General features: G+C 37.6%; 1 protein-coding gene across 1 annotated transcript in view; it reads left to right on the top strand.

Annotated features, from left to right (window-relative positions):
* The window catches only part of CLMN (calmin), a 76,988-nt gene extending 61,921 nt beyond the window's left edge, over positions 1–15,067 (top strand). The window contains exons 8-13 of the mRNA XM_027718405.2: positions 634–716; positions 1,880–3,193; positions 4,222–4,400; positions 5,772–5,832; positions 6,884–6,945; positions 8,397–15,067. Coding sequence (XP_027574206.2) covers positions 634–716; positions 1,880–3,193; positions 4,222–4,400; positions 5,772–5,832; positions 6,884–6,945; positions 8,397–8,550 — 1,853 coding nt within the window. The 3' untranslated portion in view covers positions 8,551–15,067. The remainder of the gene's footprint in view (positions 1–633; positions 717–1,879; positions 3,194–4,221; positions 4,401–5,771; positions 5,833–6,883; positions 6,946–8,396) is intronic.
* The last annotated feature ends 290 nt before the right edge of the window (positions 15,068–15,357 follow it).

The following is a 15,357-nucleotide window of genomic DNA, read 5'->3' as shown; positions in this document are numbered from 1 at the left end:
AGCATGGAGAGACGAAATGTCACTCCATGATGAAGTGTGCAAGGCTGCCGTACCGGGAAACTGGATGGATACCTGTTCAAATGCATTTGCATCTCCCAATTTTCACTTTACAATGCATATACACACACACATATTTGTATATTTAAATACAAATATATGTGTGTGTATATTAATATATGTATATAAGTGGATTTCTTGTAGTGCTTTTTACTGAACTCTACTAGACAGGTGTTAGGCCTTGATGCTATGACTCAAAACCCAATTGCATTTTCATGGGTCACATGTCAGAAGACTGGGTCATCCTGCCACAAATAAGCCTCTGTATTGTCACTGAACAACACTCAACTGTCTAGTGACAACAACATAAATGACAGTACAAAGGTGGATGAAAAGGGACCCCGATTGGGATTTGGTATGTGTTTGGAAATAGGAAAAAACATGTGAACAAGATGTTGAAACTCTATCGAGTGCCATCAACAGTGGAGAGCATTTATCTTATCCGTCAGAAAAAGAAAAGTGTTTGTTAGCTGTTAATTCTCTCACCACAAAGGCAGGATAAATGTCTGACAATCTGTTCCTCTGCAAGTGTTTTAAAGCCATGTGTGCTCAAGGCCCTTTTGTCTGTCTCCACAGATATCATGGTGGAATCGCCTGATGAACAGTCAATCGTCACATACGTGGCACAATTTCTGGAGCACTTCCCGGAGCTGGAAGGGGTATGTGTTTTCTCCTATATCACATTTCTTTAATTTGCTTTGGTGTACTTAATAAAGTCAGATATTTATTTTCTACGTTTCTTTCTAAGCTATTTAAAATAACAAACTCATATTTAATTTTTTGCATTTTTGTTAAATCTAGTGAAATAGGCTTTCGTTGGTGACTGCTAAAATGCTTTAGGTAGAATTGTGCTTTTAAACATTTACATCCAGTTGTAACTTTCAGAGATTAGGACTGGTTTCACAGGACTCTACCACTTTGCTGTATTTGTCTTAAATAAGGCTGAAATTTATCTGTTCACCTATGATGATTCATTGGACTTTGAATTTAATTTTGAATTCTATCTTCTCAAGTTTGAGGGCCATGATCGATCTGAATTTAGCAGGTATGAGACACAAGATACCACAGGCTGAATCTTGTCAATACAACAGTCCAAAGCACTCACTGTAAGCATGAAATAAACTGCAGCTTAAACAACTAGGACTTTAATGCAAAAATAAAGAGTTGAGGATTAAGTGGGGCCTGACAGTGCCAGGGATTGCCAAAGATCTTTTGCAGAAACAGGCATTTCTCAACTGCAGGTTCCAGTTGGGATATATTTTGTATCTGATAAAATTGGTGGGCATTACTAAAGTCGTTGGAATTAAAATTATTATAATAATCTAGTTGTTATTATTAAATTAGATGAGCAGTAAGATCTGCTGACATTAAGACTTGTTGGCATTTTAATGGACATAGAAAAAACCTGCCTTTCTTTTAATACAGTCTGTTGGAATGAAATAATCTAATATATCAATACATTTCACAGTGGATTTATTGGAGTTGTTAGATTTATGTTATTCCTAGGGTTTGGGATTATGTCAAAAAGCCATCAGTTGCCTCCACAGGTGCAGCAGGGAGAAATGAATACATTAACAACTGAGGATTAGGCTTGTCTGCATTCTGATCTTCCTGTACAAGTGGCTTCTTGACATTGAGCTTTTTCAAGGCACTTGACTTGCCAAATCAGTTTTCCTACTTTCAAAATAAATGAGTCATTAATTGGCCATTTACAAGGTAATGGGGTGATGGGCTAGGTAGTTATTCTTTCTATAGTGTTTGGGAAATGTAAAATGGTATTTGAGGTAGGATTTATTATTTAATGGTGTATCATCACTTATAGGAAGACTTTACAGATCCTGACAAGGAGCTTCCAATTGAGTCCACATATGTCCACATCAAAGACACACCATCAGAAAAGGAAGGCAAAATCTTGATTTTAAGTGAAAGTGAAGAAAACATGTATACTGTTAATCACGAGAGGAGTCATCCTGCTCCTCCAAAGGTCCATATTCATGACATCCCTGAGAGAATCCCCTCAGAAACCGCTGCTGAAAATTGTAATGGGAAATTGAGTCAAGTGTTAGGTGACTCACAGGAAACATCTGAAGAAGAGCCTCAGAGGCCTACCTCACTGAAAATCACAGGATCTGTCAGTTTTGAATCCAGTTCCTCTTGGGAGGTTCTAAGTGATAAATTCATGTCAGGTGAAGGGGGCATCTCTGATGATCAACTGAAACAGAACAATGACCTTTCTCCAACTGTTCTGACAGATCAGAAAAATTCTGTCGACTCTTTTGAAGAATACTCTGAAGAATTAACTAAAGAAACCCCTACTGAATATGACAACGAAACTAAGAGCCTTTCAGCCAATACTTCTTCTTTGAGTCCATTATCCTGGACTTCAGGTATACTTACAGATGATTCTATTAATAAAGTAGAAGAGAGCAAACCCCAATCTTCAGTTCTTTTACCAGAAGACACCTCAAAACAAGAAGATACACATAAGTACGTTCTTCATCTTCTAAATGAGGAAATACAGAAACATCCAGAAGATGAACATACAAAGGAATCACCTGCCTTCGAGACAATAGAATCAAGCCCTTGTTCACTGAATAGTTCTAATCTCGAAAGCCAAGAACTGTCTACGCAGCATGAAACATCTGATGAGTCTCTCTCAGATGTACCTAAAACTCCAGATGACCTGGACAGCTGTGATGAAGTTGAGTCTGCAGCTCAAGTGTTGCCCAGTTCTTCCAAAGTATCTGTAATACCCCATGATCTCTTTTATTATCCACATTATAATGTCCCTATATCAGCAGTTCTGAATGCTTACCTGGAGCCTTGTATCGAAGGTTATGACACTGGAAATGACAAAGCTTCTTCTGAAACAGTAACAGGTGTTTTACCTGACAAGAGCTTACCAGAACAGAACTACAAGGAAGATGCTCCAGAGCCAGACTTAGACAATAAGCTAAGTACCCCTCCATTAGAAACAGATACTGAGAACAGTGAGGAGGAAACTACAAATATTAACAGTCACATGAATTATTCCAATGAAAAAGAAGTGCCATTACTAGTAGAAGAGTTAGAAACTGAAGAAGATGGCAATAAGGCCACCAACGATCAAGATTCCACTATTCCACAACATCTTGAGGTATTTTATTTTTTTATTACCAGCATTTCTTTGTGGGGGATTAGCATCTGACCTCAGAGGTTTTCATTTGCTTTCATTTTGCAGTGTTTGGGAGAAATATTTAAAATATACTTTGTTTCCTGTCCCATAACACTGTTTGCCACAGCCCCCTACTGGAATGAATGGAATTGCAGATCCTTGAGAAGATCTGACATTAAGAGAGAAAATAAGCCCTATTAATAGTACAGCAAAAATGTGAATTTTTATTATGTTTGAAAATAGTTTGAGGCTTCTCTGTAATCCCTAGGCATAAAAGATTACCAGATAAGGTATTTTTAATAATTTGTAATGAGATGAATAGAAAGTAGTATTGCTTATAAAGAAAGGATAAAGGCAATGACAATTTTTATCTGAATCCAAATAAGTTTTCCTACAAAAGCTTAAAAAACCAATTTAAGTAGGCTTGTCAAAATGAAGGCTTGTCTACACTGGAGGAGGAGAAAGAGGGGGAGATTTTTGGGGTATTTGGTTTAGACAGGTTGCTCCTGTATCTCTTCTTGCAGACACCAATTTTGAAGTGCCTTACACGTTTTCCAGTGCAGTAATTTTTGACAGTGTTTTTCAGGAATGAGTGTCCATTTAATGCTGCTCTATATGTTGCTTGGACAAGTTGCTTCAACATGTTTTTGTCCTGACACTTACTATAGTAATGAAGTCACTTTGCTGTTAGCTTGAAAGACTAATTTGGGATAGATTTAAAAAAGTCTAGTTGATTGCTTCAAAGCCCCATGTCATGTCATGGCTTCTTAAGAGAAAGAACTGACAATTGTCAGTATGATGATTGTATGTTGCACTGGTGATACTTTATAGCTCAATGTATCCAAAAAGATTTTCAAGAAATTAATTGCTTTTATTTATTCTCTTCAGTGAGACTTTCAGTCTCATACTACTTGCAATATAGCATCTGAATAGGCTACACCACTAAGGTATTTGGAAGGGTGGAGAATCAGTCTTGTTGCCTAATGCAAAATGTTTCTTAACTTCAACAGGCCATAGCAGAACCTCTAGAGGATTTATCAATAGCTATAAAGACATCAGAAGAAAGTAGTAATAGGGAGGAGGAAGGGGAAAATATGATCAAAGAAGATTTGCAGATCTCAGAAGTCGCCACTACTACTCTATCACAAGATAACCTGCAAGAAATAGCTGAATGCCAGGAATTTACCAGGTATTTCACATTAACTTTCTCTTACATACACCTGACTGGTCTTTGGAAATGTGCCCTGTCCATTGGATATTTCTTGTAGTCTTCTTTTAGGAACAGTGTATTGGAACTCATTGGCTTCTTCCTGTGTTTCTCTTCTTCCTGTGCTTCTCTTAAACATATCGGATGATTCAGTGCCAATGGAACTTGATTTGACTGTGCTATACACTTTGCTACACGGAGCCCAATTGGAACCCCAGTGCATTTTGAACATGGCAGTGTTATAACTGCTTTTCCAACAGAAAGAGTATTTTGTAAGGTAGATGAAATAATCCATGTGCATTGTGACACTGTATGGAAGCATGACACCGATTCATTCCAATAGATATTTTTTGAGTGTTTTCTTCTGATTATGATCAAGTAAATGAGGTTGTGGAGAGAAAATAAGATGAAGAACTCATGGGCCGAGATAAAGGCATTTTAATGATAAAAGAGCAAAGGCCATGTGTGGAAGAAAATTAGGAGAAGACCCCAAAAAATAAGAATTATTTTTTCTCTACTTCCCATCAGCAGGTGATGTCCAGCCACTTCCTGGGAAGCAGAGTGTAGTGGTTGCTTCAGAAAACAGATAAAATAACAAGTATGAGTGTCCTTTGGTCAGTTTGGGTCAGCTGTCCTGGCTGTGTCCCCTCCTAACCTCTTGCCCAGCCTCAGACCACTGGCCTGTAGGGTGGGGGTTGGAGACAAGGCCACGGTGCTGTTCCAGCGCTGCTCAGCCACAGCCAAAACACGTGTTTTACCAACACCCTTCTAGCTATAAGTACAAAGCACAGCACTATAGGGGCTGCTGTGGGGTAATTTAACTGCACCCCAGCCAGAGCCAGTACGGAGACACTCAGCTAATTTTACTCCATTCACTTCTGTTCCTTCTTATGTTCCAATTTATTCTTAGGTTTATTGGAGTGGGACATGAACTGCAATTTGTTGATGCTTATCACTGTAGCACTCTAATGAATTTGAAAGTTTACTTAGAAAAACCCATTGTTCCCTTCAAGCTTTTTGTTCCCCTGTCCGTTTTTAATTTATGTTGATGCCATAAAACCTGGGTATATTCTCACTGAAATATTAGTGATGTCGAAGGTGGAAAAATGCTGTCAGATGGCATTTTTCAGAAAAGATTCCTTTTTGAGCATATGAATTTTGAAAATGAGTCAGATTTTCCCAAAGCTGTTTTTATAATGTTACTGATAAATTTGAGTTCATATTCTAATACAGGCAACAATGCATATTTGTGGTTTTGCACAGCTTAAAACTGGCACGTGCAATTGCAGTGGCTCTCTTTAACTTTCCTTTATGAATTTAAATTTAAAAAACTTGCTTTTACATACATTTCAGAACCAGTGACAATGATGCCAACGTTTATTTCCGAAAAAGGTCTCCTAATCCTTCTGAGGAGGTAAGTGTGTGGAAATTTATTTGTCACTGTTTCTCTGTTTCTCTTAAACTCCAAAAGTTCACACGCTGTAAAAAGGTCTACTCTCTCTATAAAGCTCTGTGACAGTATGCAAGTCTTGTGGCTTCTAATAATTTTAGTGCCAAAACCAGGCATAGCTTCTATATCTCCTAAATACATGGAACTGAATTTTACTGACCCTTGAACAAATCCCCAAAGGAGTCCCTCATACTACAATTAAATCTATTGTAACTTTGAATCTTGCTTCGTCATAACTGTATAGCTGCAACATTTTGCTTCTTTGAAGCTTCCTTTACTTGCTGCCCCAGTTTCTTTCAGTTTTTGCATTCTCTGTACGTATGTTGGTGCCCTGGTCCCAACCCTGCAAAAATGCTGTGTGTCTCCTGAAGAGCACTGTTTCTGAAAAACTGGGCTCTTTCCTTCACAGTAGCAGTGTTATATTCTCTCAGTAGCAGCAGCTAACCCTAAAAGAATTTTAGTTGTAACATGAAACTGCGTCCCTAATGACAGATGTGATTCATACTGGCTTCTTGAGAGCACACTATACAGCTGGGGTCTGGATTTTTTACTTTTTAAGTCAGAAGAAAGGGACATTATCAGCAATCTGGTCACGCTGAGCAGGGATAGGAATATGGCTTTTTTCAGCACAAAAATAAAATTCTGACCATCTTGGAGTTTTAAAGAAATGCTGCCACCAATGTTCAGTGAAACTGAGGTTTCACACAGATGCTTTAGTTTTGCAACGCTGTCAGAGCTATTAGAAATACATATGAATGAGGGGAGCTTTATTCAACTGAGTGAAAGCAGTTGAAAGCAAAAAAATCTTCTTATTTCACAACTTTTTTCTTTTTCTGTGTGTGTATACTAGACTGCAGTGCTGGATGTGCTAACAGGGAATACATTTATAAGCACACTTTCATTTTAATTGAGCAAACAATTAGAAATACTCTGCATAAAATACACACACAATTACCACCTTTGTGACATGCTGAATTTTATTTTTGTTATATAATCTATTTCTTGTTTGTTTAAGGAAACCTATGGTGTAAATGAGCAGAAGATGACAGATATGGGTGAAAATACATTAATCATCAGGTGAGTGGTTCTTATTCAAAGAGTTTTGCAAGGAATCCATAAATCTAGGTACTACTAGCAGTGCTACAAAAGGAATTGGAAATTAATTATAATGGTAGCAACTGACTGGATGTCTTCTGTAGTGGCTCAGAATCCATATTTCCTGTAAGCGTAAGATACGAAAGTTAATTATTGCTCAATCTGTCCCTTGACTAAGATGCTTTTTCTTGACTTGAGTTGAAAGATTCAGCTGTCTAAGCAAGAGTCTGAGTGTTCTCTCCACTTGGTGGATATGTCAGGCCCTCTGGCAGTGATGACTCTTTCTATGTTTGGAAGACTGTCAAGACAGTATTTAGTATGGTCAATGCTAGGGAAAATCAATAACTTCAGTGGAGGTCAGGCCCCTCTGTTAGAGTATGTGTGTGTGTGTGTGTTTAGTCTAGACTAGGGTGATGAGTCCTGAACACAGAGTGTGTATCCCTTTGGATACTAAATATCTATAAAAAACAAAGGATTGCTTTAGGTTTTCCCTCTTAGCTGATACTGAGTGGTACCTCTCAGTTGTTAAAATGATTGTTATATTTAAATGCAGAAAACACACAAAATATTATCAAGATCCACTGTCCTGGTCTCGCTTATGCTCCTGTTAAAAAAAAAAACAAACATGAATAGCTGTTACAGTTATAGCTGTTTACAGATTGCTGATATTGAGCAAATTTTGGGTGATACTCAGGTATATATCCAGTATAACATCTGAGCAAGTAGGATGCCTCAAGCCAGAAAAAAGGACTCATTAAAACAGGCCGAAACACATTTTTCTCCAAAAGTAGATTAGACCCAGAGGGTTGTAAAATTATAAAACGAGTGTACCATCTTGTGCCTTTTTAAATAAGACCCTTCCTTGTCTTTGTGAGAGCTCAGTGGTGCCAGCAGAGTCCATTGGACTTTGCTCTTATGAACCACAGCTGGAAATTCGGAAAGTTCAAATTTTGGAGTTGTCCTGGAAAACCCCAACTGCTAGTTGGTTTCTGGAAGTTTTGGACTTTTTCTGTTTAATATTCAGGTGTCTGACATGAGTAGCTCTGAAAGTAGATGATTTGGGGGAAGTATATTAAGTCAGATCCAGTGTATAAGCAAAATTGTGAAAGTTTGATTTGTGCTGCCCAGAGCTATGTTTACTGTTCTCAAAATAAAAGGGCATCTTTCTGACTGGTGAGAATCTCCTTATACTACCTGAGAATTTGTCCAGAGTTTTCTGAGGATTAATTGATATGTACATTGGCTCTGGAAGGAACACACTGCTTTAGCCTGTTATGCCCCTCCTAGTCTAGCTGGGACTCACGCTGACTAGATTGAATTGGTTCTTTAAACTGCTGTCTGTTAGTCTGCCCTCTGATCTTCACAGTAAACATTAACAATGAAGGTTTTTTCTTCTTTTACTTGCCTCTTATTGAATTATCTCCTGTTTACAGGAAGAAAAAGGACTCAGAAGCAAGTGAGACCCCACCACCAATTCACGAGATTACAATTTTTGAGCAGCCAGAGCTATTTTACTTCATCATTTTCTTCTGGGTGCTGATCTACTGCCTTTTACTCCTTCCACAGCTTCTTAGCAACAAAGTTTGATCTGTGTGAGGTGTGGAAAAACAAAGGATGGTGGCTGGATTGCTTTGTGTATCTGCATATGAATATGTTCCTTCAGGTGAAGCACAAACAGAAATCCGGGACCTGGTATTTGTGTTTATTATCAGGTTGTCTTCAATTCCTCTACTGTTGTGCTATGACAGTGTCAAAGCACGTTTTATATTATGATAACTGTGTAAATATATATAAAAATGACCTGATTTAGTAGACGCAATTTTGTACATTTGTGCCTTGCTTTATAAGATGCTAAATAAAACCAGATAATTATCAGTAGAAATATGAACAATTCAGAGCTCTAGTCTTCAAAAATTATTCTTCTGGCTTCATTTTCTTATGTAGGGCCTGACAGCTGTGGAAGAGGGGTAGTGTTGACTTGCCTCTGGATCTGGCCACCTGCAAGGGCAAGGCCAGAAATGCTTCTTCACGTTTTCCATTGAATTATTTGAAAAAGTTGGAGACAGAGCAGAACTACAGGTGGTGAAATACAGATCAGGAATTACAGTTCCAGTAGCAAATCCAGTGGAGCAGCAAAATCAGGTTGAGGGTTTATTGGGGTAGGAGAGTTCGATTTTTTTAGGATTTAAATTCACTTTGGTCCTGCACCTTTTGTTAGGTTTGGTCCAAAGGAATAAACTGGGTGTGGAGAAGTGTGAAGCTGCTTCACAGGAGTGGTCATATGGGAAATCTTAGCCCAGAAACTGGAGTGTTTTAAAAGTACCTCAGTGCTTCTGAGTCTGCTTCTGCTTCATTTTTGCTGCTGCTTTTACTTACTAGATCATGGGAAAATGTCTCTTTTTTGAAGATACAAAAAACAATAGGTCACCTAATTTGCTAAGGCTACTCTTAAGGCACAAGTGTATGGTAAAAGGATTAGAAATAGCCTTTAAGTGTCCAAATCAATAGAGAAAGAAATGACAGATATAAAACTAAATACAGAGAAATGCTGACAGCCAGCACTGACTTTCTAGTGCAACTAAGAGACTCCTGTGGCTTTTCCATAGGCACACTTGAGCCACTTCTGCCTCTTGTAATTTTTGTCCACATCAGTGATCACTTTAGGATATTTGATTTAGGATTTTTCCAGACAAGGTGTAACTCATGCTTTGGAGAACAAAAGAGAAGTCTTCAAATTCAATTTAATACCAGTAACTTTTCTCTATGTGACTTTTTGTGAAGTCACTACTTTTCACTGACACGTTTTTAGTTCCATAGTATGCTTTATGAGACTACATCACGTTGCTGCTTCCACCTGAAAATTCAGAAGGTTGACTTCAAAGTGCTTCATAAAATGAGGGCTTTCATAATTTTAGACTGACTGAAAATTAAATCCCATGGCTATAAGTTTTACATATATTGTTGTAGCGTAAGGTGTAGCCCTACCCTGGCTAAGTTTTCAGATGAACTAATAGTACGTGGGATCAGGACACATCAGAACATATAGCAGTTTATTTACAGGTATTCAAAACCTGTTTGTAGTCATGTTATCTGCTGAGGTAATCCTAACCATCCATCATACTTCACTCTTCTTCATAAGCTTTTTGTTCCCCTGGGATTTTTCTTCTGAGCTGCAGTTGGAATTCAACAGCAATATGGCTCAACAGGAGATCTTAAATATTGAAGATAAAATTCTAAACATTTCAACAGAAAGCTGAAATCTTTCCTATTCTGTCCTTTCACTATTGACTAGATCTGGATTCACCCCATGAACCTAAAAATAAGATCTACTGTGCTTGGTGAGGAACAGATCCAAATGTTCCAACTTAATTCAATGTAAATCAACATAAGTAAAAAAATACATTCTTTATCTTGCTGATGAAAATGCTCAGCATTTTGAGTCATCTGATTTTGTGATCTATGAACTTGTTTATGCTTGTTGTTGAAGATAGTGATACTTTCTTCCAAAAGAAAACCTTTATTAGATTTTTTGAAAATGCTTTCTGGAAGTAGGCTAAAATAGAATATTGAAAGGCTAGTGCTTTTCCCTCTGAAAGAATAAAACTTAATACAAGAAACATTATATCCTTATCCTTAAAACCAAGGAATACTAGGCTGGGGTATGGCATCTATTTAATTGCAGCAAGTAGCAGCGTACATTAGTTCGGAGTGAAAGTGTTGACAGCTCTTCATTATGTTTCACTCTTCACAGGCTCCTTTGGTTTATGACAACCTTTTCTGATTCTTTGTATCTTTACTCACTGATCCTTCCATATTTATAGATCTTGAGCAGAGGTTACCTGGAATTGGATTACAGTCTCTTCATATAACTTTATAGCTATGAAAGTTCAGTCAAGTAAAGTATGCTCTCTTCTGTCTTCTTCCTTCTAAGATTATTAATCAGGATGAGGAGCTCTTTGGATGTCTTATCCATCCATGAAGAATGGAAAGGTGGGAATGCAGTGATGCTGGCAATTTCATTACACAGTATTTTCATCCAAGAGGGAAAAACCCCAAGATTTTCTTTGTTACCTCCCACTGATGAACAGTGACTGGAACACTGAAATGAGCAGTTTAAATGTCAAACAGCATCCAGCAGTTGTCTTGGTCATCTCACCCAGTGTTTCAGCTGATACACACTTTCCATCCTATCCCATTGAGAGACAAAGGTTGCTTCTTCCATCCAAAATAGATGAAAAAAAAATACTAAATTAGTCCATGACACTTGGTGTTATGTTGCTTTCCATTTTGGGGTTTGTTTGGTCGTAGTTTTGCTCTAACAGAGGCAGTGTACCTTACCCAGCCATTCCATGGGTGAGAAGATCACAGGTGAAGAGTTAAGAGTGATGATACTGGTATTGTCAACTGTGCATGAAAGAAAAGTCTGAACTCTTCGGGAGTTTTGCTTTTACCTGGAACTGCAAAGAGTGACATCTGCATAAGAAGCAGTTTCCCCCCACTTAAATTGACTTGTGAGCCTGCATCTCTTCTTCCACGGTCCAAGATCCAATCCCTCAATGCAAGTGCCCTGTTCTGAAAACATTGCTTGTTGTTGGGCTTTGTGGCCTGTTCTGAGCTACTGTCTAAAAGCCTGATTGTGAAACATTCTGTATGGCAAAGCCTATTTTAACTTGCTGCCTAGAGAACTGGCTTGAGGTAGTGGGGGTTTAAAGGCTGGTGTCTACCCATTTTCCATCAGATATGTGCACTGTCAGAATAAGGAAGTTTTTCCTGAATTTTTGACTGGGTTTTTGAAAAATGCCAACCTTAAACTGACCACATTTGGTAGTTCAATTTAGCAGCAGAATTCAGATGGACAAGGGTACTGATCTGTTAAGACTGTTTCTAAAACCCACTGGTTTTGAGCAAATGTGGGTAGCAGATTATTGTGAAGTGTAAGTGACAGGAAGTGTTTGAGGATCACTGGATAAAGGATGTTTGGTGTTCACAGAAGCACCATTAAAGGCCAAGCGACAACTATAAAAGGATGGTTCAATGTCATTGTAGTCATGTAACTTAACGGCAAAGTGTTTCATTGTGATTTTATAGAAAGTGCAAGGAAAGATACACCATTAAAGACAGAACCCCACAAAACATTTATGAGGCAGATGACTAAGAGCTGAGGAAATGAGTTAAACAGTCACATAAACTACAAACTGACCTGGATATAGCCTTTGCCAAATTGTAGGAAATTTTCAGTACAATGGTAGGGGAAGCACAGATTACAGTAAAAAATGACAATCAGTTTTCAATGCCATGAATATTTTTGAGGGATTGAGCTCTAAAATGTATTTTTATTCAGTTTCTAGATTGTAATGAATGTGTCTACAGAATTTTATGCAGAGCTTGAGAGTTCAGCTGTTTGAAAATGATTTTTTTTATATAGCAGTGATTATTTTATCTATATATTTAATAGAACTGTAAAACCATTTTAAGAGTACCTGTAAAATTCTGTGTATGTGATACGATTATTTATTAATTATGACTCATGAGAATGAACGTTAAGCTATGCATTGGTTGTGTCATCCATTTGAAAACTGGAAACTGCAAGCGGGAGAAGAGTTTTTAATGAACAGCAGACTTGAAAAGCAGGGGAAATGATTGAATATAATTGTGTGACTCTTAAAGCTGCATAGCAATATGTTATTTTGTGATGTTAAACTTTCAGCTACAGTTGCAAAATATACTGAGTGATTAAGCTACTTTCTTCCATTAAAACTTCCGGAGGCTGAAATTTCTACATGGTGATATTTGGTGTCTAAACACACTTAAATCCTCTATGTCTTCTGGACACTCTCAGTTTACTCCAGCTCAGTATGACTGTAACTTCTTTAATCAAGTAATGCTCCATTGAGTTTATGGGGGTACCATGCAATACCCATTGAGTTTCTTTAGGGTTCTCTGCAACAATCCTCACAAAATCAGAGCTGTAGGAGATTAATCTGGCCAGTGCATGTGGTATCACATTCAGCCATCTAACATGATAATAACTGTGCATTATCACTTATGCTAGCTTTAAATACTTGGAGTCCCTTCTTGCCAAGCACAAATGTGAATGCATCCAGTGATGTGTTCACTTCCTCTACTTCTGTGGAAGTCAATGCAACACATCTGTGTGCTAAGCACACACTAGAGGACCTGGCCCCGAGGGCACTTAAATCAACATTAACCACATAGGCCAGGAAGTCCCTGAAGCCTATGCAATGCCCTTAGTGCTGGATCCCCTCAAAAATCCAACATACACCAACCATACCACTCACTTCAGTTACCTCCCCTTGTACACAGAGCATTTGTTTGTCTAAATTCTGCAGGATCAACCCTCTAAAGAGAGGAAGTTAGAAGAGCAGCAGGGAACAAATAACTGGAAGATGAAGATGAGGTTTCAGGCTGGGATATGGCCATGGAAGTTTCCAAACTGCTACAGCTGAAAGCTCACACCCTGACAACAGGTTGCCTGCTGTTTCCATTGAGCTGTTTCCATAGGTAGCAGATCTGAATGGAGGTAAAAACCCCTAACTTCTCTGTATTTCTGCATTGTGCAGTTTTTTGTCAGGTAAATTACTTCCAATTCTTTCCCTCGGAACACCACTGATAACAATAATTTGCAGTTGCCCAACTTAGGATCATTCACATTCCAGGTTTGTATATAAACAGGACATACAGTATGGCTTGTTCCCAGCCACACCACCCCAAGATTGTGAAGCTGTTCGTGCAGGAGGATGGGAGGTGCATGCACATTAAATGATATGGAAAAGTCATGTTCTGAGCGGCATAGCTGTCCATCGCTTTACACAACTTCAGAGCCCATGAAGGGTGAAAAATTAAACCTTATTTTTTCAAATGCCATAGTCATTTCAGGGTTATCTTAACTGAAATTGTGGAACATGAAAGTATTTCTTTCCTCCACTAAATGTAACACATGGTAAACTTCCTTCCACCTCAATGGTACTTTCGATGACTCCTTTCCAGGCAGCTGCTACTGCTGATACTGGAAAATGAGACCCAGTTATTTTCTCCCCATAGGGGAGGAATATCTACATTTATGTCTCTAGAATATAAAATTAATGAGTGATTAATACATTTTTTTCTTCATGAAAACAGTTAGAAGGACCAATAAAAATAATTTTATCTTTGTGAGAAATACTAAAATCTATCATTCCAGGAAAGACTATATACTTGCCTTCACTGCTATGTTCAGGCCCCGTAATATTTTATTCCCCCAATGGTTTCATGACTTTCACTGGGCCTTCCTGGAATCTCTTTGATTCACAGAATAGATTTGCTGTGTGTCCAAGGACCAATTTGTACAGGGGGGTCCTGGTCCACAGCTGTGATTAAGACTGTAACAGAAAATCACCATTGTTTACTTCAAAATGACCGGTTTGATGTAAATCAAGTGACTTTCAAAGTATATGCTGCTCAGTTTTTGAGAGAAGCAATGCAGTCATGTTTTAATGCCAAATAAGTTACACAAGTCAAATAAGAATTTTTATTGTAATTAAAAATTCAACTTCTGCTTTTGTCTTGAACAAAACATTTTAGTAGGCATACCACTTTGTGCTATTGTATACTGCTTTGTAAAAAGCTGAATAAACTGTTTTACCCTTTCTTGTTAAAGTTCTCCAGTTTAAAATGTAAAGTGCTAGTTTGCTAAAGAGTTTATGAGGGACTTCATCCTAAATAAATAATTTGTAAGTAAGGAATGTAATATTTAAAATACATGTTCCTCTTTGGCAAGTGGTGAGGAATGAACTTTTTTTTTAAATGAGAACAAATGTTGGGAGGATTTGAGTGGTATCCAGATATACTGAAGGAGATGCATTTTCATGTACTTTCAAATACATTTCTTAACACTTTCAGTCAGGTTTGTATTGGATGTTTGCACTAGTTGCTCAAAGCTAATTTTTGTGAGAAAGAACTATATTCTTATGTATAGCTGGTACACTGAAAAAGCAAATGTTTTTAGAAACTGTTATGCTTTAATAAGAATAGTATTTACTAGTGAATAGTTCCAATTTATTTTACAAAATCTCTAATTTTGAAATAAATGGACAGGCTTCCTGTATATAATCTGTTATCTGTGGCTTTGTCCTTTTTCTCACAACAAAATACCTTAAAACATAGTTTAGGGGAGACCACCATTTAGTTCTAATTGTTTAATTTATTCATTGTTATTATTGTATATTTTATCTATTGTGTATATTATTTTTATCTATTTATGCAGTTTCATGCCCAGAAATTATATTCACTTTTTAGCAGAGTAAACATTGCAAATTCATAAAGTATGTTGTTTCCCAACTACCCAGAAAGTGACTTTTCATTTTAGAGGAAGAATCTAGACTTTTATTCTGGTCA

This window comes from Pipra filicauda, unplaced genomic scaffold (genome assembly GCF_003945595.2).
Source record: "Pipra filicauda isolate LSUMZ 115617 unplaced genomic scaffold, ASM394559v2 scaffold27_size4233163_pilon, whole genome shotgun sequence".
Taxonomy (NCBI): Eukaryota; Metazoa; Chordata; class Aves; order Passeriformes; family Pipridae; genus Pipra; species Pipra filicauda.
The sequence above is the reverse complement of the archived record's forward strand: the minus strand, read 5'-3'. Positions and strand labels throughout refer to the sequence as shown.